Source organism: Amblyomma maculatum, chromosome 1 (genome assembly GCF_055883805.1).
Source record: "Amblyomma maculatum isolate TAMU_Amacu chromosome 1, ASM5588380v1, whole genome shotgun sequence".
In the NCBI taxonomy this organism is placed as follows: domain Eukaryota; kingdom Metazoa; phylum Arthropoda; class Arachnida; order Ixodida; family Ixodidae; genus Amblyomma; species Amblyomma maculatum.
In genome coordinates this window covers 470,271,519-470,299,136 of record NC_139344.1, presented here as the reverse complement: position 1 = coordinate 470,299,136, position 27,618 = coordinate 470,271,519, and the positions used below count along the sequence as shown (strand labels likewise).

Below are 27,618 nucleotides of genomic sequence, written 5' to 3'. Positions count from 1 at the left end.
GCTATCAAAGGCTGCTTTATAAGATGGGAAATAGGTGCTGAGCTTGTTGTGCAGTGCTTTGTAATTGCCTTTATCATATAATCGGATAGTCTTCCCTGGATTGTGGCGCGGAGTCGGAATAAAATTAAATTCTGTGTGGATGACTTTATGGTCACTAATTGCCCGTAAGTAAGGAATGGACGAACAGCTTTTGGGATGACTTGTTTGTATTAAATCTGGAACGTTTGCCAATTCATTAACTACATGCGTAGGTTCTAATATTAGTTGGCTAAGATCAAAATTTGAACAAATATTGATCAATACCTTAGTGTCAGCTCGGTTATCTATAGAATTAGCCAGGTTATTCCAGTTTATCGTCAGGTAATTGAAATCCCCGAAAAGGATAATGTGAGCATTGGGATACTGCTTAGTTAATTTAGCTAATATGATATTTAGCTGATGGCAAAAATTGGGTGACTTGTGCGGTGGTCTGTAGCAGACACCCAGCAACACTGAGTGTGGTGCTGTTCGGCAAATGAGCCAAATTATTTCAAAATCGGATGAATTGTTTATATTAGTGCATGATAAATGATTGCTCGCCGCTATCAAAACGCCTCCCCCTCGTGCATGTTTGCAGTCTGAACGGAAGAGAATGAAATGCGGCAGATCAGCAAACACTTCATCATCACCAATATCATCTGTCAGCCGCGTTCCCATTAAAACCAGCAAGTTACTATTCGATGATAGCACTAAGTTTGACACGAGCTCACGCTGTGGAATGAAACTGCGTATGTTAGTGAAGATTGCTGAAAACGAAAGATTAGTACAATGACATGTTCGGGGATGTTGCTGTTTAGACTGTTTTCGTCGTTATTGCTAGATTTCTTTTGCTGTCTGCTCAGTCTCATCGAAGGAATAGCGTTTGGGGCCTACATGGAGGGTTTTGTAGCGCAAGGAAAATTTAACCTTCTTGGGTTTGGCAAAGGCGACAAATTCTTTTTAACATTTTGAACTCTATGGGAGAAATCCTCACCAATGCTAAAGTCAGTGTCTCTTAGTTTGTGGCCGTTTGAGAGGATCAGTTGTTTAGTCTTAAAGTGTGCAAGCTTTACAATTATGGGACACGGGCGTTCCGTACTTTGACGCCCAAGACTGTGCGCACGTTCAATGTCTTTAGTGTCTAATGTTAAGTCCAGGGTATCGGAACAAAGGTGAATAATGCGTTCTTCAGATTTGGCAAATGTCTCGGATGGTGTAGGATCCGGAAGGCCATAAAAAATTAAATTGCACCTCCGTGAGCGGTTCTCGGCGTCATCAATTCTGATGTCTCCTAGATGTCTCCTCCGCGGTACTCCGTACTTTTTCTACGTCTGTTGACAAAGTTTCAAGTTTTTGATAGTGAATTTCTGAAGCGGCAATCCGCTGAAGTTAAGTCAGTAATAGTCTTCTCTGTTGTCGTTAGGTTTTTTTTAATATCCTGAATGTCACTAATTAGAGTAGCCTCGCCAGAGGACAAAGTCTTTAGTTCAGCAAGCACCTTCTTAGTAATATCAGGCCCTGGATTCATTTCTATATCCCCTGGTAACAGTAGCAAGATTCGTACAGTTTCAAAACATTCAATAGCGACGTCGACACAACACTGTGGCCTCGGAAGCTGTATCAGAAAGTAGTTGCTAGTTTTCTTTGCATATAAAGCGTACAGTTTACTGACCTGCATTAGGAACAGAAGCGGATTAGTGGCCTGCATCATGGTACAGCCACCAAGCCCACAGAGCGTCGCCGATGAACGCTGCTCTTTTATATGGAATGTGTCCGATGCCGTCGATGACGATGTGCATGTCCGAGGTTTCAGGCGGGTCCAGTTTTGCAGGGATGATGCTGTCAGGTTTGATGCGTTGACGGCGGTGAGTAAACGGGCAATCATATCACTGGTGTGATAATCACACGACAGATAGGATGGCGCCATTCCCGCCCCAGTTGGAAACAGGGTGGCAAGAAGCGTGTTCGTGAAGATTGCTGCGAGTTCCTGCATTAGGAACAGAAGTGGATTAGTGGCCTGCATCATGGTACAGCCAACAAGCCCGTTTAGCAGCTCGAGGACGCTTTTGTTGGACCGAATGCCAATGCGAAGCGGGCAAGCATTACCCGGTTCTTCCTTTAAAAGTGTAAAGTTGAGTTTTTCCTGAGAATTCTTGTCCATTTATTACAAAAGCTCCCTTTGTGCAGTGAAGTGTCGACGGATGTGACAGGCCGAGGGCCGCCATAGCATTTTCGCTCGTTGCTGTCGTGCTCAGGTTCTGGGTTTGTAGAAAATTTCGTGTAGCACCCAGAAGCAGCTCGCTAGGCGGCCAATTGCAGAAGGCTTTGGGCTACTCAATTTTCATCCTGTTTTTTCGTTTTCTCGCGAGCGAAGTTGGTTTTCCTAGTCCGGTTTGAGCGAAGAACCTGCAGGCGCTCACTTCGTCTGATCCGTGCATATATGAGCGCAGTGAGACAATTCAGTAAAAGCTTGGTAGGGTAGTAAAGGAAAATAAAAACGCTAGTGTCTAGATATTGTTAATTTTCAAAAGGAGCAAGAGAAAGTTGCTGCTTGCATCGCAGTGTAGTAGTGCACCGCTGAGCTGTGACCTTTTCTTTTTTTACACGCGATGCATTACAAAATAATTTGTCACTGTTTTACCGTACGTCATGCTGTTTAGTGTTAGAAATGGGATATAGCGTAATTGTACTCCCCCTGACCGAACGACGAGGCGCCGGTAACAAAGCAACGCTGAAAACGCACCTCTGTTGCAGAGTTCCGTCATTCTGTGCGGTGTGCACCAGCGGCAACGACAGGCATTGGTGGCGGCGTCGCGCGGCTGATCGCCAGGGATTGTCGCCAGAAATTTGTGGCATTTTGTTTAACTTGAAACTCCGCTTATCTGGAAAATGTTTCCCAGATTTACAATTTCGAGTTAACGAGGGTTTACTGTAGTTGGCTGCAGTGAACTGAAGCAGAGGTTGAAGGCAAAAGGGGGGGGGGGGGGGGTTTGAATTATTGAATGGAAGTCTTCTATGTGCTACTCATAAGGACAAAGTGTCAGCAGTACTGTTCATGAGTAATATCGAAAGTATGCTGAAGAATTCTGCTAGCTTTTGGCAGGCAGGTTCACTGAGTAGCCATAAGCCCATGTGCGAGCCAAGCATTGTCAGTCATGAGTTTTATAAATGGGACTGTTCATAAAGAATGTTCTGAGGATGCTTTGTCTGGTTGAAAATCGGGCATGAATTATATGATACTTGACAGCTTCTTATTCTACCTAAATCATAGTCAAAGCCATCTAGCAGTTGTAAATAACAGGAGGCGAGAGTACACACTTCGTTAGGAAATGAGTTGGGGTGAGCACATTGTTAAACCTCGTTACAAGAGACACTTAAGGGAACCCAAAAAGGTGTCTCTTGTAACCAAGGTCTCTTGTAACCAAGAATTCCTATCAACTCGTATGTGTGACAATTTAGATTCTCTTATCTAAATTCTGTTCTGTATCAGTGTCTTGTTCTGTTGCAATATGTCAAGAACCAAGAAGGAGTGCCTCCTTTTGACTGGGAAGTCAAAATGTCCTTATTGTTTCAGCCACTGTCATCACATTCCTGCATGACTGAAACAACAGGGACATCTTGACTCCTCAATCAAGAGGAGGCACTCCTTCTTGGTTCCTGGCATATTGCAACAAAACAGGACACTGATATGAAACAGAATTTATTTAAGGGAATCTAAACTGTTGCATATACAAGTTGGTACAAGTCAGCTGCATTGCATGAGTGTACCTTGGTTAATTGTGTCTCTTATAAATAGTGAGAAAATTACTTTAGGGACCTGGAAAAGTTGCCCTTAGTAACAGAGTGTCTCTTCTAACCATGTCTCTTGTATGCAATGGTGTTAACATGGCAAACATAGAAAAACCAACCAAACCATTTCCAAGTGTCTCTTATAACCGAGTGTCTCTTGTAACCATGTCTCTTGTAACGAGATTTTACTGCCCAAGACATAAAGTTCATCTCTACAGCACGCAATGATGCAGTTAATGTAATTTTTTGTGTACACGCAGAATGGGTTTATGTGGCTGTAATGTTCACATAACATATTGGAGAAGTAAGCTGTGTGAGAACACCCATGTCAAAAAAATTTTGTCCCGCGGCGTCGGCATGAACTGTTTGAAACTTCGCCGCCTTGAGAAATTACAAGTGTGCCTCTTGCTGACTAGGAAATAAAACACACCGGGACCCATGAATTGCTCGATTGAAGCCTTGCCACCTCAAAAAAATTTAAAGAGCACTGCAGACTCAAAATTGGAGTTATGCGAAAGCACGGATGCTGCTGTTGGTTGTTTCTGGTTGCTTCTAGTTGCTTAATTCACTTCTTGTTTACCCATTTCAGTCTTTTGTACTTTTAAATTGCGTGTCAATTCCTTCCTATGCCCTTTTTCGGCTCTACTTCCGGTTGCATGACCACCCTAATTGACTGCCTTAATTAACTACTTTAGTCTTTGGTACTTTCAAATTGCACGCCAATCCCTTCCTATGCCCTTTTTTTTTTGCTAGACTTCAGGTTGCGTGACGTCACCTTAAATGACTGATTTAATTAAACATTTTAGTGTTTGATACATTCAAATGTGGCACCAAGTCATTAGCTAATGAGACCATTTTTTGCCTTTACTTTTAAATTTTTTGCATTTAATTAATTACCTGATAACTAATTTGCCTAATTATTTTTTCAGACACATTATGTCACCCTCTATAGATTGACACCACTCATTAACCTCTACGACTTCTCAATTATTCAAAACTGCTGCAGACACGATTTTGCGGGTTTTGCCTCTAATTAATTATCTAAATACCTTATTAGCCTAATTATTACTTCGGACACAACATTACATCACCCTCTATTGATAGACACCACTTCTGAATTACTCACAACTGCTGCGGGCATGATTTTGCTGACACGGCCTGCGGACGCACTCTGCAGACAGAAATCTGAGAACATAGCGAAGTAATGCTTTCGCATTAAAAATCCCGTGCATGCCTCTGGGAGGTGGCATGGGAGCGTCCACTACTCTGGCTGGGATGATCCTATGTGGTCTGTCACCTGAAAGGAAATTGCCACCACACATTAAATGATTCAGGAAGGAGCTTTGATGTCTCTGTCAGTTCTCTGTCTACGCGATAACACAGTCATATTCAGCATGGTGTACAAAAGTTAGGCCCTCGTGTAATACCGCTTGAGTTTTATTGATCATCTGTAAATTTTTTTCCTTCTGTTGAATATGGAGCTTCGTTGTTGGATGCTGCCATGTAAATGCAGATGAAGTGAAGCACCACTTTTGTCTAGTGCCTGTGTTTTTTGACAAGTGTAATTTAGTAAACAATGTTGACAGTCACTTCTAAGCAGGCAATCCTTCTTTGGTTACCTCTTACCTTGGATTCATCGAAAAAGGTGCATTATTTTTACAGGGAAATGCATGGCAGTGGGTGCTAAAAGTTGGGAAAAATTTGTGGTCACCTGCTGTCAAATGAGAATGCTTTCCTAGTCATCCCAGAATTTTTATCACCAAAAAAAAAAAAGAAAAGAAGGAATGAATTAAAAATGCAATGCACAGGCATAAGAATTGCGTTCATGCAGATCCACTTGTGGCCAACAGAGTTTACATTTGGCTGCACTCGTGACGTCAGCTGTGTGTGGGCTGCATGCCACTGCCACCGTTTTCTGTTCACGGTGACTGTGACTTTAAGGATGTATGGGACGCACTTAATCCCTAAGGTTGTGGCCACGGTTTGCAGCATTGATACCATGCATAGTGTTGAGGGAAAGTGTTCATCGTACACAGTCAAAGGAATTTTGTGAATTCATACTGTTCATTCATACCCAATATTTGCATCCATCTTGATAAATAAGGGCATGAAGGATGTGCGAATGTCTGTGCGACCTCTGGATGCTTGTAGCCTGCTGGTTGCCTGAAATCTTGTTTGTCTCCTTGGCTAGCTTTAACTTAGCTTTCGGCAGCTAGCTTGGGAGCCTCCAGATATTTATTGGACACATTCACAGTTTGCGGCCTCAAGCAGAGGCTTTTGCTAAGCCTTGGGCATCCGGCTGTCAAAGATGAGGTGGCAAGGTTGTAATCCATGTGCAGTGGACGCATCTTCCTAAGGGTGGTAGCAAATTGAAAATGCAGTGTGGTACAGTGCCACTCCACATTTAAGAATCCCAAGGTGTCACAGCTATCTGAGGCCCTGCACTATGGTGCAGCAGATTCTGAGCATGAAACCTGACATAGCACCACTATCTCTGGTGAACAAAGCTGGCATTTTCTATTCCTTCCCCCTCCCCCTTCTTTGTTGGGAATCTTGGGTGTGGTAAGTTTGTTTCTCTTTCTTTTGTGCTTGCAGAAGAGAGCCTATCGTCGCAGCTGAAACAGGCGGCGCACAGTGTTGGCGAGCGATACAGGGTGCTCGATGCACGGGACAAGATGATCCGGCTGCGTAAGTTCAATCCTTGCCACATTGTTTGCTTTTCTCTTTTAACAGTAGTGAAGAAAGTTTGGTGGGAAATTAAGAAGAACTGCATGGTGCGCCTGGATGAAAAGACTGTAAGCCTCAATACAGTAACAGAACCCTGCTGTAGCATCATTTGCGGGGCTGTGAAAAAGAAATGCACCAGCCAGCAAACCTAGTAGCCCAGAAGAGCAGGCAAAAAAGCTGTATTTCAAAGTCTGTCAATTTTTTTTTCTTTCTTCCTGCATGCCCAAAATGTTTTGCAAGGATTTAAAATTTTGTGGCACTCACTACGGTTTCCTATCCGCCTGAGCATCTGTTGCTGGAAGAGAGGCAGTGGCGCGGACGGAATGCATTCGAAGCTGGCGAAGCTGCAGGGGACAAGGAAAAAGCAGATGACCGAGACGGAATTCTCGAGGGCAGCGTGCACATTTCTCACAACATTGTTTTTTCCTTAATGTGCATTGTTTGTGCATGCTCTTATCGCAGCATTGGCTGTGCAAAGAAATGAATGCCACCTGTAAGTGCGTGGGGCTTGTGCACAGGTCAAAGCACCCCCTGTGGTAATCAAGCCCCATTGAAGTGCAGTCCGCTGGAATAGTGTATGGAAGGGGTGAAGAAGGGAATAAAACAGCGCGAGGCAAGACGGGACACTTGAAGGATAGACACATGCGCACGTGTGTGTCCTCACGGGTTCCATCTTGCCTCACTGTTTTACTCCATTCTCCAGCATGTACAAACCAGATTCACCCTGGTTCTGATGCAAGGGGGGCTGCTCTCACAATTTCAATGTAGCAGCCATGTTTGTAGTGCATTGGTTTCTGTTGTAGCTAGAATGGGACCGACTGACAAAAATATAGCAGCCGGGAAAACGCTGAATCTATTTAGATTGGTTACCTTTCGAGGTTGTTAAATATGCTTCTCACACACACACACACAAAATCGCCTTTGTAACTGGAAAAAAAATGGTTAACCACCAAAGGTCCATGTAGCTTTCTTAACCCATGGGCGGTAATGCTTTACTGTGACCTTCAAATCAAAGTGAGTTAGGGCATCAGAATTTCTGTTGTATTGCGGCAATATTTATCCTGCTGCATGAAGAGCATGAATTAAAATAGGTTGGAGGAAGAAAATCATTGAACAGGCAAGAGAGATCTCATTACACTAATCATTCTTGTTGTGTAATAAGTAAATTTGCATGTTTCCTTCTCAAATTCTTGATGCAGTATGCAATTATCAGGTGCTGCACTAATAGAGAAATAATTTAAGGGAGCCTCACTGTTCTGTTCCAGTAAGTATGTAGAGGGTCAGAAGTTAATGATATTGCCCTTTATATGCATGCATGTGAGTTATGGTACATTAAAATAGGTGGTTGTCAAAGTCAATGAAGTGCAAAGCATACTGGGTACTCAGACTTCCAGTTCACTAGGCAAGGAGCGCGTCTACAGGGCAGCGCTTCAAACGCGGCGCAGACAAGCTTTAATCCAACTTTTCTTTCATGTTTTGAGCACGAAGTCATAATTAAAGTCAGCATGATCTGTGCACATTATTGAAAAAAGAGCGAAACACGTAAGTGCGACCATTTCAGCCAGTGTCGTCTGTTCGTGCTGAAGTTTAATAATGCTCCAATCACTTGCTAAAAGTTTGTTGGCTGCTACTTTTATCATAGCAGCCAACAAACATTTGCCTTCAAGGCTGCAATCAGTAAACTGCTTTGCTACATACTAAAATTTGGTTTTATATCATTTATCTCAGCTGTTAGTTCCTCTATGTGCTGTACAATAATAAGTGTTGGACAATGTTGGCATCTGTTTTTTTTTATTATTATTATTATTTTTTTTTTTTTTTATTTGTGTTATCTGGTATGAATAAGCTTTGGAGTCTGACTCTGAGCATTAAAATAATGCTGGCAAATGATTCGCATCAATCACCTCGTCTGTAACCCTCTCTCTTCATACACAGAACATGAATAAACCCAACTGCACCATATTCAGATTCGCACGAACAGGAAACTTTATCGTAACACATCTTCCTTGTAATTTCTCCACACTTGCAGTGGGCTCAAACTGCTTGATCTGCTGGTGAAGCCTCTTTTATTATTGGGCATTAAACGAGCGAAAAAGCTATCACATAATTATGTATAAATCTTACAAGTGCTCATAAAACACATTCTTTGACAGTGCGGCTTGCAGGCATGCAACGAGACCTTCCGTCGGGATGCAGCTGATAGCATTGTCGCATAGGCCTTGATTCGAGGAGTTCGTATGTAGCTTAAATGCACAACGAAAAATTAATGCCTTATCACGCTGTACTGATGCCGGCCGAATACCCATATACATTTGCAAAGCTTTTCAAGACAAACGACTGCGCGCGCGCTGCTGCCGCTGGTCAACATCGGCAATGCACTGCTTCCGCTGCAGCGCATAGGCGATGTTGACCAGGCAACAACTTTGTACTATACTGAACAAGAGAAAACCTGCTTTATGAAATTCGCTAGCCTTCATAACACTGTAAAAACACTTCCGCTATCAGAACACTCGAAGCAAAGCGCCTGTGGCGCTAGCCGTCGGCAGTCTGCAAACGGATCATAATGCCCGGCCAGCTGTTTCTGCCGCTCATTTTTCAACAGCATTCAGAATAGCCTGCATCCCATTCCAAAGAAGTTGCCGCAGCTTGAGGCAAAGCACAGCACCGTTTTTCAGCAATATGAGCGCTAGTATTGTCGAAATGCAGGTTGAAACCTCGTGCCAGCCAGCAACAGCTGCACAAACAAAACCACAAAAACGATCCGGAAGTCGAAATTCATGTGACCGGACGTTTGCACATAGTATCCGCTTTAGTTTGACCACCACTTATTGGTAGAAATGTGACCCTTAGTAGCAATGAACAGGTGTATTTTTCGCTTGCAGCTTGAAGCACGTCCAGTATTTAAGCATCTCGCAAGGTTGCTTCCTACATTTAAGGCTCATGGAGCGAAATTCCGTGTGCGGGATCTGTGCATCACATCTGTGCATTGGATCTGCGCATGGGATTTTTGCGCTGATGTGCTAATAACGGACGTACAGTTGAACCTGGGTGTAACGAACCTCTATGTAACGAATTTCTGAATTTAACAAAGTTTTTAAATTCCCCAATGCAACACCCATTGAAGCCAATGTATTTTCGACCTCTACGTAATGAAGGGTTTGCGGCGGTGAATCTTGATGTAACGAACTCGTGAAGCTGATCAGTCATTATTTTTTGAGCTTTTACTGAAAATTTGGCCGAAGAAATGCATTAATTTAGTGAATATTAGAACTCTAAGAAGCCAGCAGCTACGTGAACGCCTGTAATCGCAGAAATCGACTAAAATTAGCGATGATGATGATAGTATTACCTTCTAGCGCCGCTTCGTGGCTAACGCAGCAGCCTCCTCAGGCGTTGGTAGTGTAGTGCAACACCAGGTGGCATTAGTGGCTGCACTTGATTTCTTTGTTGGTACTGCACGTGCATGTAGCACATGCAATTTTTGCGCACGTTGTGCATTCGCCATCTTGTCTGTTGTTCTGAGTCTCGTGTGTCTGCGGATTCGCGGTGTTGGTTCGCCCGACGTGTTTCGGAAGTGCTAGGCCAGCCTTTCTGCCTGTATTCGTGGGGCTCCGCTTGTATCTGTGGCGCCATTTCGTCTTGACGAGTTCAACGGCCAGAAAACGAAAAGTTTTGTCATTTCAAGACAAACTTGCCATTTTAAATGCGGTCTCCACGGGCGAGAAGGAGGACGTCGCCGCTCGTTTCAACATCCCAGCGAGCACCTTGTCAACAATTTTGAGTGCAGAAGAGAAGATAAGAAGTGCAGTGGAGTCTGGAACAAAGGCTGAAAAGATTGAAACTGTCAACTTATGATGATGTGGACAAGGCAGTATTCACGTGGTTTTTGGACACGTGAGCCAGGAATGTTCCCATAAGCGGAGCGATATTACAACAGAAGGCGAAGCATTTTGCGTGCATCTTGGGCCATGATCATTTCAAAGCAAGCAACGGGTGGCTACAAGGTTTCAAGAACCGACACAATGTCATCGGGAAAGTAATCTGCGGCGAATCTGCCTCTGTAGGCAGCGATGCTGCTGCTTTGTGGCTAGGTCGCTTCGAAGCGGCTGAAATCTATAATGCCGACGAGACGGCTCTTTTGTCAGATGCTTCCGGGCTGCACGCTAGCACTTAAAGGAGATGACTGCCGCGGTGAAAAGCAGAGCAAACTCCGAGTAACAGTTCTACTGTGCACCAATCTCGACGGCACTGACAAGCGAGTCCCGCTAGTTGTGGGAAAAAGGGCCCGTCCCAGGTGCTTTAAGGGGACGAAGCGTATGCCTGTGAAATGCATGGCGAACACTAAAGCGTGGATGACTCGGGAAATATTTTCTGAATGGCTGAAAGACTTCAACCAGGATGTCAAGCGGCAAGGCTGCCAATTTTGCCTACTTCTGTACAATTGTGCTGCGCACCATGTTGAAGGCCTGCAGCTGTCTCACATCGAACTGCACTGCTTCCCGGCTAATTGCACATCACTAATACAGCTGCTGGACAAAGGAATAATATTAAAAAGTGCTTTATGAAGGCAGGAATTACAAAATATGCACAGGCATGATGCCGACGACGAGGAAGAAGAGACTTCAGCTTCATCCAATGTGGCCAAAGCATGGGATGAGCTACGCAGCAATGGTGGTGTCCCCGACGACGTCGACCTGAGTGACTTTTTGTTTGCCGACAACGCGGCCGGAGCTACGGAGGGGAGGCACTTGCCGAAAGCGTGCAAAATCCCGATGTCTGTGATGATGGTTCCTGTGAGCCAGATCCATGTGATGTGCCCACCGAAAAGGAGGTGATGAACGCAATCGACATATTGTGCCGTTTCGTCTGCTCGCACGACGACGAAGGAGTATTACGTGATTTAGCTTCATTGGAGCGCTGTGTTGTGCCTTCGCTTGCGTGGAAACAAGCAGAGATTACGCAGTTTTTTACTGTAAAATAAATGCTTGAAGGATGAGTTTACCTTCACTGATATCTGATGCCTTTCGGTTTCGTTTCTGCATCATTCGTGCGAGCCTTCATACAAAACCTGCATTAACGAAAAATTGCGAACTTCTGTCAACTTGGTTATATCCAGGTTCAACTGTATGAGGAGGAAAATTAGGAATGAAAACAATTGATAGATAATGAATAAAAGTTATATGATAGATATCGATGGAGTTAAGGAATAATGACAATGACCAATAAAATGATTATAAAAGGACTAAACATTACTACGGAATGACCAATATGTCAAATGACAACTTGTAATGGCCGCAACTGACTGGAAATGAGTAAATATGTGTGGTAATGGCTAGGCATGACTCAGCATGACTACGGAACGACCAACATGTCAAATGGCAACTTGTAGTGACTGCACCTGACTGGTCAATTGCCTGCGGGTATGAAAATGGTTAAAGTGATTCCAATTTTTAAAACCGGTGATAGGAGCTCTCCTGATAGCTACAGGCCAATCTCGCTCTCATGCATTGTAAATTACTCGAGCATGCTATCTCCTCTAATGTCTGTCACTATCTTGAGTTTAATCGCTTTTTTTTTCCTAACCAGCATGGCTTCAGAAAAGGTTACTCCTGTGACACACCGCTGCTCCAGCTAACAACTGATCTGAATTTCAATATAAATTATAACAAACAGACTGACTGCATCTTTCTTGACTTTTCAAAAGCCTTCGATCGTGTAGCCCATTGCCGCCTAATCTCCAAACTCCCAGCTGTTCGTCTTGATTTATCATGGATTCGAAATTTCCTTACCCTTTGCGAGCAGTTTACATTAGTTAGCGATTACTCCTCATCAACAGCTTATGTTACCTCAGGTGTTCCACAGGGCAGTTTCTCGGACTAGTGTTGTTTCTTATTTATATAAATGATCTACCAACTAATACTTCTTCCTGTGTGTGTTTATTTGCTGATGATTTCATAATTTACCGTAAAATACAATCTACCGATACCTCGCTCTTCTGCAGAACTTGAATTTTGTTCACGAGTGGTGTGAAAATTGGCTAATGATGCTTAACCCCACCAAATGTAAAGTAAAGACTCTCAGCCGTAGACAAAGAAACTCGTAAGTTCTCCTACCTCATAAATAATGTACCTGCGACTAGATTTCATCCTAGAAATATCTAGGTATTCAAACATCAAACCTTCCCTGGTCTGAACACATTACTTCCGTCTGTGCTAAAGCGTCCCATTCGCTTGGTTACCTCCGCTGCAACCTTAAGAAAGCACCTGCTCATGTCCTTAAACTTGCGCACTGAGCATATGTATGGCCCCAACTGGAATTTGCGTCTGCAATAGGGTCATTATATCAGGATTACCTGCAAACAAAGCTGGAATCAACACAAAACAGAGCTGCCAGGTTTATCTCCAACAATTACAGTCGACAATCCAGTGTATCTGAAATGAAAAAAAGAGCATCTTCTTCCGTCTTTAGCAAGTCGGTGCTCAGTCGTACTTCTGTGTCTGTTGCACAGGTATGCTTACGGCGTTAGGCCTTCGCCGCTTCCACTCAACACTCTTGCACACATCTAGGCGCTTACACAGCCATAGTATCATTTTCTCGCGCATCTTCGGACTCAAAAAGCCCTTCAATTCATCTGCATTCCCTCTCGCCATATCACTCTGGAATGGCTTCCCCGAATTAATTGTTTCGTTAACTGATCTTGTTGCATTTCGTAAGCATGTGCTCGACTTGTACTGTTAGATAACCCCTCCACATTATTGTACAACCCTGACCTTTTGTGTTATATTCTGTAGGCATTTCATGTACCTTGTTCCGTGTAACCATGCTTATATTCCGCAATTTGTTGGATGTGTGTTATGATTTAACATTATGCCTTGCTAGTTGTTTCGTCCATTATTAATGTCAGTTTCTTCTTATTGTAACCCCCCTTAATCAATGCCCATCGGGGCCTGTAAGGTTAAATAAATAAATTAATAAGTATGCTTAGCTATGAGTGACTGCAATGACTAGGCCTGACTCATCATGACGATAGAAGGCAAAAGATGAGGAAGGATAGGCTTTCACTATTCTCCTCTTAAGAGACATCTAAGAGACGTCTAATTCCTTACCCTTTCTAGCAGTGAGCCCACGGCAGGCTTACACTGTCTGGCTTGGGTGCACTGTTAGAAAAGGGCAAAAAATAGAAAGCAACCTTGTCAGTTGTATGTTGTACCCTTCAAGAATTTTGCCTTCTCCCTCCCTCTATGCAGGGCTGGAGAAACAGAGTGACCTGGCGACTGCACAGGCCACCAGGGGCTGCTGTCCTGACATGTGTCCCGAGAAGGAGCGTTACTCACGCACAGACAAGAAGTGCCTCTCCACTTTCGAAGTGCTGGTCAGTAGACCCACTGGCTAACCTTTATTCGTTCATCTTGACTTAGAGATGACCATTTTTATTGCTTTGTTAATGCAGTGCTTTGTTAATACACCTCTGAGTCAAGGTGTCAGCAACAAAAAGGCATGAACTCCAAACCCCTGTTGCACTGTGCCATTTGTTTTAAGAATTGCGACTCGAAAAACAAGTAACTTTCACTGTGAATAGGGCGTTCACCGGCCTTGGTTTGTGTGCTTGCATCCACCATGGAGTAGATTTACCTTTTATATTGCCATTGGAAAATAAGTGGGTCACCCTAACTTGAAACCTTCTCTGGGCAAAGACAAAGTTAACTCCTAATATAATCTAGGAAACAAAAAGCTCGGATAGTTTAGCATTTCACATGTAACATTTTTTCATCATTAGCACCTGAATATGAGCCAAATCAAAGGAAAATGCTTGACCTTTTATGTGTTGCGAACAGATATTCATCACATTCTGCCACAATTTGTTCTTAATGTAGATTTTTTTTTTCTTTAAACTGTTTTCAGCTTATGTGAAGAAATAATTGTTATCACAAAATAAGGACTCAATTACAACAGTGGCTTTTCGTAGAAGCGTGCTCTGGGCAATACCTTGTTTGTAAGAATAACTGCAGTACAGAGGTGGCCACTGGAGTTTAACACCAGTCTGTTAGCAACCATCAGTTATTTTTCTCAGTATTGAGGCGACAGGATAAATTTGTTGTGCACTCTACTAGCCTGTACATCCCTTAGAGGGTCCACCATCTGCTGTCAGAAGTGTTCAATGGAAATCAGGTCTGTATATTCATATAGCCATAAAAGTCTGCTGTCTTCTTCTTGAACAAATCACAGGTGCAGAGGAACACTTAGTAAGCTAATTGCTGTGCTGAAATCCACAGACAAGGTTACTGAATACCCATACAGGCATAGCCTCCTCATTGATTTGTCACAGTGCTTTAAATTTCACGAGTGGGGTGAAATTGGCAAGCATTTCCAAAAAGTAAGCTCCATACTATTCGACTCCCTACTCAATGTTTTCGTGGCAGTGGTGGCATAGATGTAGAACATTCACCTCCATGCAAGAGGACCGTGGTTCGAATCCTAATGCCGCGCTATTTCCCACTAAAAAAAAAAAAAAAAAGAATAAAAGGATCCGTCTTGATGGAAGGATGGAACTGCATAAAAAGGTTTGGGGTGCAACCTGATGCCAGTGAACACTTCCAGAAACGCACTCCCTCACCAGAACAGGATTTGGCCACAACCTATGAATACTGCAACGAACCCCTGGCCCTCAGTGCCCAGCGGCTGCGAAACAACTGACCGCGGCAGCGGTCAGACCTGTGATGCAGTGAACGGTGCTAAGAATCTCTGGCTCCAGACAGGCTTCCATTGGAAACTGACCTTGGCAATGGTTAACACTATCAAACCTAGCTAGTGAGGCTAGTTTAGCAGTGCTCTTCGAGGAACTGGCTGGCATGAAATGGGATATCATAGGGATTACTGAGGTTAAGAGGTCAAATGAGGAATACAGTCGAACCCGGATATATCGAACTCGAAGGGGATCGCGAAATAGTTCGATATATAGATAATTCGATATACAAAAATCGGCTTGTGACGGCACTTACGATGCCAAAAAAACAATACCGTATGTGTCGCTTAATCAACCCACTCGCATAATGAACCCACCCTCCACTTTTGCACCCGAGAATCTAAAAAAAAATAAAAAAATATGTTAAGACCAGCTCGCTCACATGCAAGCGATTGAGCGGTCTCAGCGACGAGCGGCAGCGACAGAGCGAAAAATTTCAAACTTGTTGGAACTGCGTCCCTCCCCTCTTGCCGCTCTAATACAAGGTTTCTGTGTCGCTGCGGCAGAAATCGCGAGCGTTTTCGCTTGCATGTGGATGGCGCGCATCGCTCCGTTTCGGTCATCCCATCCACAGCTCATTTCTTGGCAGCGTGCCAAGATGCTGCACAGTGATAACGTTAGGGCGCTTTTATCTTTTTATAGCTCCTCCGGTGGTGGGGAGCGAACTTGGCAGAGTGCCCGTAATGGCTTGATTGCACAAGCCTGGTTCGATTTATCACGCCGCGCTTGGGGCGGGCGTCATGATCGCAGCAGCAGACCGCGTGCTTCCGTTGATTCATACATGCAAAGATAAACGGCTCCCGCCAAAAAAAAAAAAAAAAAAAGCCTGCCGCTTCTTAACGTCCGCAGCCGCCATATCTTACGCCTACGTCGCGCGTACAGCCGCGTACAGCACAACAATAAAAAAGGATGACTCTCGTAAAAAAAAAAAAAAAGAAAGAAAAAGAAAAACGGAGAGATCTGCCGCTTCTTAACGTCAGAAGGCGCCATACCATAGCCACGTCAGAAAAAAACATAGAGCGCTTGTAATGCACAATACTTTACGTTTCTCAAGCTTTTGCGCTCCTTCTTGCACTGCGTATAAACAAACCGAGCCCTCAGTCATCGCTACGCTTCCCGAAATGTTTACATACAAATAAGATTTAGTTATCAGCAAAATAGTGTCCTCGCTGCTGCGCTTGCCAGTTTTGAAACTTAGTCGCACTTTTTTCCTTCAAGGCTTGTGCTACAGCTCCGTGTTCAGCGAAAATTACGTCCACCGAAGAGCCGGCGCCACTAAATTTGCCAGCGCTGTGAAATTCCACATGTTAAAATGAATCAAGCGCACAATATAGTGCGCATAGGCATCCAGAACATTAGTTGCAAGTCGTGCTGTTGAGCATATTGCAACTTACCGTTATGAAGATAGGCTGGTGCCTTTTCAGCCAGCTTAGTCAAAGGATCTGCAGTACTGCCAAAGTGTTCCTTCCGCCAGACCCGGTACCAGTTGTAGACTGTGTTGGCACTCGGGTTTACAGCACCACTCGCCAGTTTTTCTTACGCCTACGTCGCGCGTACAGCCGCGTACAGCACAACAATAAAAAAGGATGACTCTCGTAAAAAAAAAAAAAAGAAAGAAAAAGAAAAACGGAGAGATCTGCCGCTTCTTAACGTCAGAAGGCGCCATACCATAGCCACGTCAGCCGCCGCACGCAAAGGGTTCGCAACACACGCTGGAGAAAGCGTCCGGCGTCTGTCTGAAAACGGGCTGAGCTGGCTTGGTGCATGCGTTGCGCATACTGAAGGAGAGAGATAGCTCGGCAAAAGAATGGGCACACCCACGCACGTGGCTTGCAAACGTCATGTGTTGGCGCACGGGAAGCGATAACTGCAGATGCGCGCACCTTTGGGGAATGGGCGCGGCGCTGCCCAGAACTGTCCCCTCTCATTCCTTCCGCGCGTGACTTGAAAACGTCACGCGGCAAACGGCCAAGGGGGATGCGATAGTCATTGGGGAAGGCACACTTTCCAGTGCGTGTAGCGGAGTTCGATATATCGAACGACCGGGGAAATTGAGTTCGATATATGACGCAGCTTTCCTATACTTTTACATGGGATTTTCAAAGGGATATTCCTTGAGTTTGATATAACCAAAATTCGATATATCCGGGTTCAATATAACCGGGTTCGACTGTATACGGTACTGTAGGGCAGGCATGTGTTGTGTTATTGAGGTTTATCAGAGAGGCAAGAACTAGGAGTAGGGCTCCTTGTCAATAAGGATATGGCTGGTAATATAGATGGGGTAATATAGATGGATTCTATACCATTAATGAGCAGTGGCAGGCATCGTAATTAAGCTTAGTGGGAGATATAAACAGAAGGTTGTATAGGCCTATGCGCCTACGTGTAGTCGTGAAGACCAAGCAGCTGAAAGCTTCCACGATGATGTAGAATCAGCAGTGGGAAAGTAAAGGCACAGCATACTGTACTGATGACTACTTCAATGCTAAGGTAGGCAAAAAGCAGGCTGGAGACCAGGTAGTAGGTGACTGTGGTTAGGAATAGCAGGGAGGAGTTACTTACGAATCTTAAAGGGACACTAAAGACACCCAAAGATGCTATGAAAATCTAATAAACTACATTTGGTGACACTGTCGCCGCATATCCGGCAGCAAAAAAAACGCATAATTGCTGAGATATTGCGATAAGAAGTTGAGGTTTTTTCTTGTTCCCGCCGGTCGAATTCCAACTGTTGCCTCCGACTCGTAGTCAGAGTAGAGTGACGCACACTATGACGTAAGCGGAGACTCCGTGATTGCTAGCTAGCCGGCGCGGCCCGCGGCGTCGACCGGTTAGCATTTTTCAGGGCAACAGCGTACTCGCAATGACGGCCACAGCCGAGCCGAAATAAATAAAACGATGAAGAGAGTAATTTACCGAGCGATAGGCCCATAAAGGAAGAAAAAAAAAACATAGAGCGCTTGTAATGCACAATACTTTACGTTTCTCAAGCTTTTGCGCTCCTTCTTGCACTGCGTATAAACAAACCGAGCCCTCAGTCATCGCTACGCTTCCCGAAATGTTTACATACAAATAAGATTTAGTTATCAGCAAAATAGTGTCCTCGCTGCTGCGCTTGCCAGTTTTGAAACTTAGTCGCACTTTTTTCCTTCAAGGCTTGTGCTACAGCTCCGTGTTCAGCGAAAATTACGTCCACCGAAGAGCCGGCGCCACTAAATTTGCCAGCGCTGTGAAATTCCACATGTTAAAATGAATCAAGCGCACAATATAGTGCGCATAGGCATCCAGAACATTAGTTGCAAGTCGTGAGAGCAGGCAGCATGCTCCGATGGTCAAGAAGTTGTAATTTTTAGACCGGCAACAGAAACATATTCTATTGTAAATGCGGCTATGACATAAAGAACGGAAATATTTCCGGAGTTTCTGTTGCGCGGCGTAGCCGAACGTTACGGAGCACGCAGTGGCGAGTTCGAATCGTACCTTTACCGGCTGTTCTTTTTTTTCTACAATTCAATTTTTTTTTATTTTTTGTAATGTATTTGTGGTGCTTCGTTATTTTTAGTTTTTACTTTTTACCCGAGGCCCTTTTTTTTTCACCGAGTGACCAGCGCAATATATCGACGCTCTCCTTGGTATGAGCGGCAAGTATGTTTGTTTACGATGCCTGCAAATAGCACGTTGAAGGTCTTCTTGCCGCAGTATGTTGGTCAGATGTGCCATGATTTAGTGAACAATTTAATGATAATGCGTTTTTCCTTCGGTACTTAGCATATGTATGCTTTTCGTGGCATACTTAGCTGCAGTCGAGCGGTCCGGTCAGGGTTAACGGGAGCTCGCAGTCGAAGCGGCAACGGCGGCGATATGTTGGCGCAGAAGTGTGAACGAAGGAGCGTGTCGGAGGCAGCGGATTTTGCTCGCTCGCGCCTCCGGATGCTCAAATGGGAACGAGCCAGGCGCATCTGCTGCTCCGAGCTCATAATTCAGGCGCTGCAGGTCCAAACTTGAAACTATCCGAGTGCGCACGAAATGCCTGAGCCGAAACTGAAGTGGGCGCCTGTGGCGCCTCCAAGTATATATTTGTATTTGCCTTTCAACGTTCGCGTTCTCTTTTCGCCGTCGTTTACGTGTGATAAAAGCATGTTATTATATTCGAGACAAAACCTACGACCGCATTCAAACGGGCAACGTAATTCGCATTTGTCAGCCTCCGGGATCCCTAGCGCATCATGTGATTTGTTGTTGTGAGTTTCGGCTGTGGCGGCGATACCTGTATTTCTGTTATTCCTCTTTACTACCTTATAACAGCTCTGTTTTTCAGTAAGAGTGGATTTTTTGTAATCAGGAATTGGCATTCTATCGATGCAAGCCCACTTCAGTTTTCTCTTTAGTGTCCTTTTAAGGATCTGAATACCTTCAACAAACGGAAGAACTGGAAGTCGACATGGAAAAGCCCTAACGGGGAGACTAAAAATGAAATTGACTTCATACTGTGTTCTAACCCTGGCATTATTTGGGATGTAGAGGTAATCGGAAAGGTTTGATGAAGTGACCACAGGATGGTGAGGTCTCAAATTTGTCTAGATTTGAAGAGGGAACGAAACAGGTCAGTAACAAAGAAGTCCATCTACATACCTGCCAACTCTCCCGAATTGTCCGGGAGTCTCCCGAATTTTGATTACATCTCCCGATTGTACGGACGCGACCTCAAATCTTCCGAAAAGTGGCCGCCACAGCCCAGCTTTTTTCTTTTGCGCGCTATAGCTAAGCTGTAATCCTGTAACGGCCTATTATATAACCATGCTGGAAAGCAGCGCGCGAGCAGTTAGTTGCCAGCATGCACCTTGAATCGAGGTAGCGGCCGCCGGCACCACCACGAACGCGTGCAACCGACAGGCGCTGCCATATTGGATTTTCTGGATTGGCTCGTCTCGGGCTGGCGCACATTTAGCAATCCAGTCGTTATATTATCGTGCGTCGGGGGCACGCTAGCCAATGCTAGTCGTGCAGTAAAGTGAGTGGAGTGTGGAACGCCGAGCTACTCTTTGTGTTTCCCCAGGTTGGAACAATCGATGGCACTTTCGAAAAACCAAGAAGAAATACTTGCAAGTATTTCGGAAATCGTACACGACTGAGTTTCCGTGCTTTGACAGTTCACGAAAAGGTGACAAATATGGATTCTGTACCACGTGCGCCTGTGATGTGAATGTTGCGCACAGTGGCAAGGACGACATTAAGGTACACATCGCTGCCCTGCAGAAAGGCAGGGCACCATCGGCAGTTTCTTCTAAAACAACAGCGAAGACAGTGTGATCCGTGCAGAGTGCCTCTTCACAGGATTTCTTGTCGAGCACAACCTGCCACTAAGCGCGAGTGATCAGGGGGACCTTTATTTCGGAAAATGTTTCCTAAATGTGACAACGCGAAGCGCTACGGGTGCGGACGTACCAAAGCAACTGCTATCGTCGGGGAAATGGCTGTGGGCGCCGAAAGTGCTTTCGCAATCGCTGTGGATGGAAGCAACGATAGCGCGTCGCAAATGCATCCCATCGTGGCAACTTGCTACGTTAAGGAATCACGGCATGTCGAAAACCGATTGTTTTGTTTGCAAGAACTCCAATAGAGAGGCCACCGGGCGGAAAATTGGAAACCTCGTTCTAGACGCACGATATATCTATTAAGAACTGCATTGCATTTTGCACTAACGCCAACGTTATGATTGGGAAAAAGAACGGCGTGGCAGCTATGCTAAAAGAAGCTTATGAGAGTTTGCTAGTCGTTGGCTGCCCGTGTCACCTCATCAATCTTGCTGCCGAGAAAGGAACCGCCTGCTTACCTGCAGAATTCGACGAGGTGCTCGTGGACATCTTCTACTTCCTCGAGAAGAGCGCCAAGCAAAAAGATAGGCTCATCGAATTTCAAGAAATGCACAACACAGAGGTGAGGAAGATTTTGAAGCATGTGCCGATGCGGTGGCTATCGCTGGGAAAGTGCCTGACCAGATTGCTGGAGCTGTGGCAGCCTTTGGTAAGCTTCTTTCTAAATGAGACAAAGCCAAAAAACCAGCAGCATCCATCCTTTCTAGGGTCGTATCAGATCCCCAAGAGAGCTACAGCTTTGGGAGAAGATAAGCATGATGAAGTTGAGCAAGATCGCCGAAAACGGAAGGAGCCAAGACGCAAGATGGATGCAACCCCGGCAAAGAGAGGGAAGCTTTCATCCGAGGTTACAGGACATGCCAGCTTTACCCGTGAAGAACGGCTGTTCTACTTCCTGTCCTCTGATGCCAGCTTGGCATATGGCGTTTTCTTGAAGAGTGTGATCCCTGTTTTTGAAAAAGTCAACTGCCAACTTCAATCCCAGGCACCTCAGGTTCATTATATCCAGTCTCTCTTGGTGCAGCTCCTAAGGGATATTATGGCTAGGTTTGTCAAACCCTCTGCCATGAAGGCATGGGCTTCACCACTGGAGGTTGACTACCAAGGTATAAGGAACCAAAGAGTCAATGAAGATCTGGTCTTTGGGAGCCGCACGCACATCATCTGTTGTGGAGATACTGCCTACCAGTGACGAGGAGCAGTTCTTTTCTGCGGTTCGGCAGTACTTTGTTGTCGCATGCGACAACATAAGGCACAAATTTCCACTGGAAGATGAAGCTTTGAAAAAAGACTTCTCCAATTTGAAATTTTTTTAACAGCGCATCCTTCAAGAGCCTTGGCTTCTTCATGGAGTCTTTCCCGCATCTTCTGTCCCAGGAGAAGAACAAGTCGAGAGAAGAGGCCTTGGATGCCCCGGAAGTAGAATTTGCAGAGCTCCAGGCATATGATGTTCCCGAAGAGATCCTAAATAAAGAGAGAATTGATATTCAGTGGTCAGAAGTGGAAAGTATCACTAGCATTGATGGAAGAGTGAAGTTTGGCAGAGTGGCAAAGGTGATGCTGCAACTACTTGCCATTCCACACAGCAACGCTGAATGTGAGCGGATCTTTAGCATGGTTAAGAAGACAAGAACCGAATTCCGGTCTTCGCTTTCCAACAAGGCTCTCAGTGACCTCCTCATGGTGAAGGGTCACCAAACCGGACATTGTTTTGAGCGGACGTATTCTGACAAGTTCTTGAAGCTTGCAAAGTCTGCGACTGCCAGGTCATTTCACAAATAAAGTTGCCCCCCCCCCCCCCCCCCCCCCCTCCTCCCCCCTTTCACTGCAAGCACCAGGAGTTCAGGGGCTTTCATGAGCCTATAAAAACGGAGATAATTTCAAAATAAACTGGTGGGGCGCCGCTCTCACCTCTTTCCGATGTTTCAGCCTCAATAATTTCCGAGTTGGTAAACTAAAAAAAAAAAAAAAGAGGAAAGTATACAACAGTTGCATCTTACCTGTACCTACTTATGGGGCTGAAACGTAGAGGCTAACGAAGAGGGTTCTTGACAACGCAGAGGGATGGTCGCTTAGGGTAACAAATTAGATTCCAGGGGAAGGAAAGCGTAGCAGGGGGCGGCAGAAAGTTTGGTGAGCGGATGAGGTTAAGAAGTTTGCAGGGGTCAAGTAGATGCAGCTAGCACAGAGCTGGGTTAATTGGAGGAGTATGGGAGAGGCCTTCGCCCTGCAGTGGGTATAGTCAGGCTGATGATGATGACTCAATGCCATATAGTTAATGCACAAACTCTAGAGGGAAAGCTGCCCGTTCAGGTAATGCATTCGAGCGGTGACCGCATGATTGCCGCCATTATCACTATTTGATGGTTGCCAGATGACTTTTGCTTGCTAAATCTGGCCAGTGAACAAGGTTAGAACCTGGCAACGTAGATCGTTGCCAGGCAACGGAGAGGCGAGAACTAGGAGTAGGTTTTATTGTCAATAAATATATAGCGGGCAATATAGATGAATTCTATAGTATAAATGAGAGGGTGGCAGGCATCGTAATTAGGCTTAATAAGCGACTGAAGGTTGTACAGGCCTATGCACCCACATGTAGTTATGATGACCAGGCAGTTGAAAGCTTCGACGAAAATGTAGAATCGGCAGTGCGAAAAGTGAAGACACAGTATACTGTACTAATGGGCGACTTCAATGCCAAGGTAGGGAGAAAGCAGGCAGAAGACCAGGCAGTAGGTGACTATGGCATTGGCTTTAGGAATAGCAGGGGGGAGTTACCAGTTGAGTTTGCAGAGCGCAATAACTTAAGAATCATGAATACCTTCTTCAGCAAACGGAAGAACCGGAAATGAAAATGGAAAAGTCCTAACGGGGAGACTAAAAATGAAATTGACTTCATACTGTGTTCAACTCCCGCCATTATGCAAGATGTAGAGGTATTGGGAAAGTGCGATGCTGTGACCGCAGGAGGGTGAGGTCCCGAATTAGCCTAAATCTGAAGAAGGAATGCAACAGATTAGTAAGAAAGAAACCCATCAACGAATTACAGGTAAGGGGGAGGGCAGAAGAGTTCAGGATCTCGCTACAGAATAGGTATTCAGCTCTAACCGAGGATGACGACATTACCCTAGAAGCAATGAACTATAATTTCAGAGATATCATTACTGAGTGCGCTGTAGAAGTAGGTGGTAAGATAGTTGGAGAGGATACCGGTAAGCTGTCTAAGGAGACGAAAGATTTGGTTAAGAAACGCCAGAGTATGAAAGCTTCCAATCCAACAGACCAGATAGAATTGGCCAAGATATTAAAGCTAATCAATAAGCGCAAGGTGGCCAATATAAGGAAGTATAACATAAAGAAAATTGAGCATGCTGTAAAGAATGAGGGAAGCCTTAAGGCGGTAAAGAAAAAAATTGGGCATACGCACAAACCAGATGTATGTAATAAGGGACAAGGCGGGCAACGTCATCACAAATATGGACAAGATAGTCAAAGTAACCGAGGAGTTCTATACAGATGTCTACAGCAGCTAAAGTAGTCAGGACCGTAATCAGATTGGCAGTAGAGAATAACAGTCAGACGTTTCACCAGTAATGAAGGACGAGGTCAAGAAAGCATTAGAAACTATGAAAAGGGGGAAATCAGCTGGAGAGGATCAGATAACTACAGATTTGTTAAATGGCGGGGGGGATATCGTGCTAGAAAAACTGGCTACCCTGTATACGCAGTGCCTGGTGTCATCGACGGTACCGGAACCATGGAAGAATGCAAACATTCATAAGAAAGGGGACTCTAAGGACCTTAAAAATTACAGACCAATCAGCTTACTGTCTGTTACGTATATGGTATTTACTAAGGTAATCGCTAATAGAATCAGGACAACCTTAGACTGCCACCAAGTAAAGGATCAAGCAGGTTTTCGGAAACGGTACTCTACTATCAATCATATCCATACCATCAATCAGGTGATAGAAAAATGCTCGGAATATAACCAGCCCTTATACATAGCATTCATTGATTATGAAAAAGCATTTGACTCAGTTGAAACCGCAGTGGTGATGCAGGCATTGCGAAATCAGGGGGTAGACGAGCCGTACGTGAAAGTGCTGGAAGATATATATAGCGGCTGCACCGCAACCATAGTTCTGCATAAAGAAAGGAACGAAATTCCCATAAAGAAAGGTGTTAGGCAAGGAGACACAATCACCCCAGTACTCTTCACAGCTTGCTTAGAAGTATTCATGGACTTGGAATGAGAGCAGATAGGGATAAGGGTAGATGGAGAATACCTCAGTAATCTGCGATTTGCTGATGACATTGCCTTGCTAAGTACCTCGGGGGATGAACTGCAAATAATGGTTGATGACCTAGACAGGAAAAGTAGAGAGGTAGGCTTAAAAATCAATATGCAAAAGGCTAAGGTAATGTTCGACAGCCTCGGGAAGGAACAGAAGTTTACGTTAGGTAGCGAAGCACTGGAAGTAGTAGGCGAATATGTCTACTTAGGACAGGTAGTAACCGCAGATCCGGACCGTGAAAAGGAAATAACAAGAAGAATAGGATTGGAATGGAGCGCATTTGGCAAGCACTCGCATATTATGACTAGTAGCTTACCGATATCACTCAAGAGGAAAGTATACAACAGTTGAATCTTACCTGTACTCACCTATGTGGCTGAAATGTGGAGGCTAACCAAGAGAGTTCTGCTTAAGTTGAGGACAACTCAGAGGGCTATGGAACAAAAAATGGTAGGGGTAACATTAAGAGATAGGAAGCGTGCAGAGTGGGTCAGAGAAATAACTCAAGTTACTGACATTCTAGTGGAAATTAAGAAGAAGAAATGTGCATGGGCAGGACATGTAGTGCGAAGAGAGGATAACCGATGATCGCTTGGAGTAACAAACTGGATTCCAAGGGAAGGAAAGCGTAGCAGGGGGTGGCAGAAAGTTAGACGGGCGGATGAGGTTAAGAAGTTCGCAGGGGCCAAGTGAATGCAGCTAGCACAGAACTTTGGAGAATTTTGTTTGGAGCTAGCACAGGTTAATTGGAGAAATATGAGAGGCCTTCGCCCTGTAGTCAGGCTGATGATGATGCTGATGAACATAGATCGTTAAAAGATGGAGGCGTGCAGCTAACTGACGGCTGCTGTAGAGTAGCTGCTGTAAACAATGACAAAATCGTCGCGTTTAGAGGTTTTGTGATGATATGTTGCGTCGTGTATCTATTGTAACCTCATATAGGGGTCAAGCTTCTTCTGTATTGTTATCTTAAAGGGACAGAACACTTTCCAAAATATGCCATGAGATTATAGTGGTAATGAAAAGACCTTGCCTCATATAGTACAGTTTGAGCACTACAATATCAAAGAAAAGAGGCTTTACAATTTGAATTTTTCATTGAAAATCGCATAAAAACAACTGAGGCACTACCTAGCGGAGAAACCCTATTACTTTAAGTGTAGTACCTCACGTGACTATACGTCAGCAAAATATAGCTGATTTTCATAAGTGCGCACTGTTCTTTTGGAGGGAGAATGGAGGGTGGCTGATCCTCGCCCTGTTGGGGCTTGGACGGGTAGGTCACTGCCGGCGGGGGCTATCCTGCCACCGAATTTTCATGTGTTGTAGGCAGTCATTGCACCCGCCACAGCTTAGGTGGTGGACGACGGCTGTTGCGGCACACGTCTTTCTCTCCCACTTCTTTTGCTTTCTCTTCTGTTCGCACGAGACAGCAGGGGTGGCTTAGTCAAATATTTAGGGGAATCCCCCAAGGTGGAGTAGATTTGTAATAAGGGAGTAATTACTCATTGCATCCACCCAAGCGCAGCCATACGGCTACAAAGGAAAGCTATACAGTCGTCCTGATCCGGGAATCGAACCCGGCACCACCGCCTTTCCGGGGCAGTCGCTCTACCGACTGAGCTAACCAGGACGGTCAGCAGAGCAGACGGTAGGACGAATTTTTCTTTAACTACGAAGTTTCTGAGAAAGCTGTATAGCTTTCCTTTGTAGCCGTATGGCTGCGCTTGGGTGGATGCAATGAGTAATTACTCCCTTATTACAAATCTACTCCACCTTCGGGGATTCCCCTAAATATTTGACAAACACCATTCCCACTTCGAGTTATAGATCAGTTCGCTCTCGCCCTACTGTCTGCTCTGCTGACCGTCCTGGTTAGCTCAGTCGGCAGAGCGACTGCCCCGAAAAGGTGGTGGTGCCAGGTTCGATTCCCGGATCAGGACGAATTTTTCTTTAACTACGAAGTTTCTGAGAAAGCTGTATAGCTTTCCTTTGTAGCCGTTGGCTGCGCTTGGGTGGATGCAATGAGTAATTACTCCCTTATTACAGGGGTGGCTTAGCTACAGAGCCAGTTGCAGGCTCGTGCATTTTCCTTTCGTTCTTCCTACAGCCACAACAACAACAACACTGTTCTTTTTTCTTCCAAGCGTGCTTGTCATAATTCGTTATATTTTGCGCTCTCTCCACTGCATCCTTAAATAAAAACTACCCCTCCTTTTGCACTGCGAGAGGCATGATTTTAGGTTTTGCCACTAGATGACTCCACAGTGTGAAATTTTGGTAATGAAGCGATGATAGTGCCCACCATGGTGTAAGCTAAGGAAGGTGGCTGAACGCGCTGCTCCCCCTTCGGAAAGGGTGTGCGGAGTAGGCGCTTGCGGTTCGCACGCGTCCCGATAGATGGCAGTTGCACGCTGCGGGCCACTATAGTGCAGGCCTGCGGGGCCTCTCACAGCTTTCTCTGACGTTTATTACTGGCCGTGCTGCGTTGTGTGGCATGCATGGTGTCATATTTACGATTGTTCAGAGAGCGTATCTCTGCACTGCTGAACACATGGGAAAATGGGAGAGGGAGGTTGTTTCTGGCAGAATATTCCGCGATTGCTTTCTGACAGAGCCAACTGCTGAGGGCTTGCATGTGACAATCCTGTCCACAATCAAACTT

At 44.9% G+C, this 27,618-nt stretch overlaps 1 protein-coding gene and 1 pseudogene across 1 annotated transcript in view; one reads left to right on the top strand and one right to left on the bottom strand.

Annotated features, from left to right (window-relative positions):
- Positions 1–27,618, top strand: part of xmas (RRM_XMAS2 and SAC3_GANP domain-containing protein xmas) — a gene marked incomplete in the record, with an annotated part of 165,655 nt that overhangs the window by 15,667 nt on the left and 122,370 nt on the right. The window contains 2 exon segments of the mRNA XM_084605353.1: positions 6,403–6,495; positions 13,782–13,906. Coding sequence (XP_084461479.1) covers positions 6,403–6,495; positions 13,782–13,906 — 218 coding nt within the window.
- On the bottom strand, positions 856–1,756 carry LOC146209939 (uncharacterized; annotated as a pseudogene).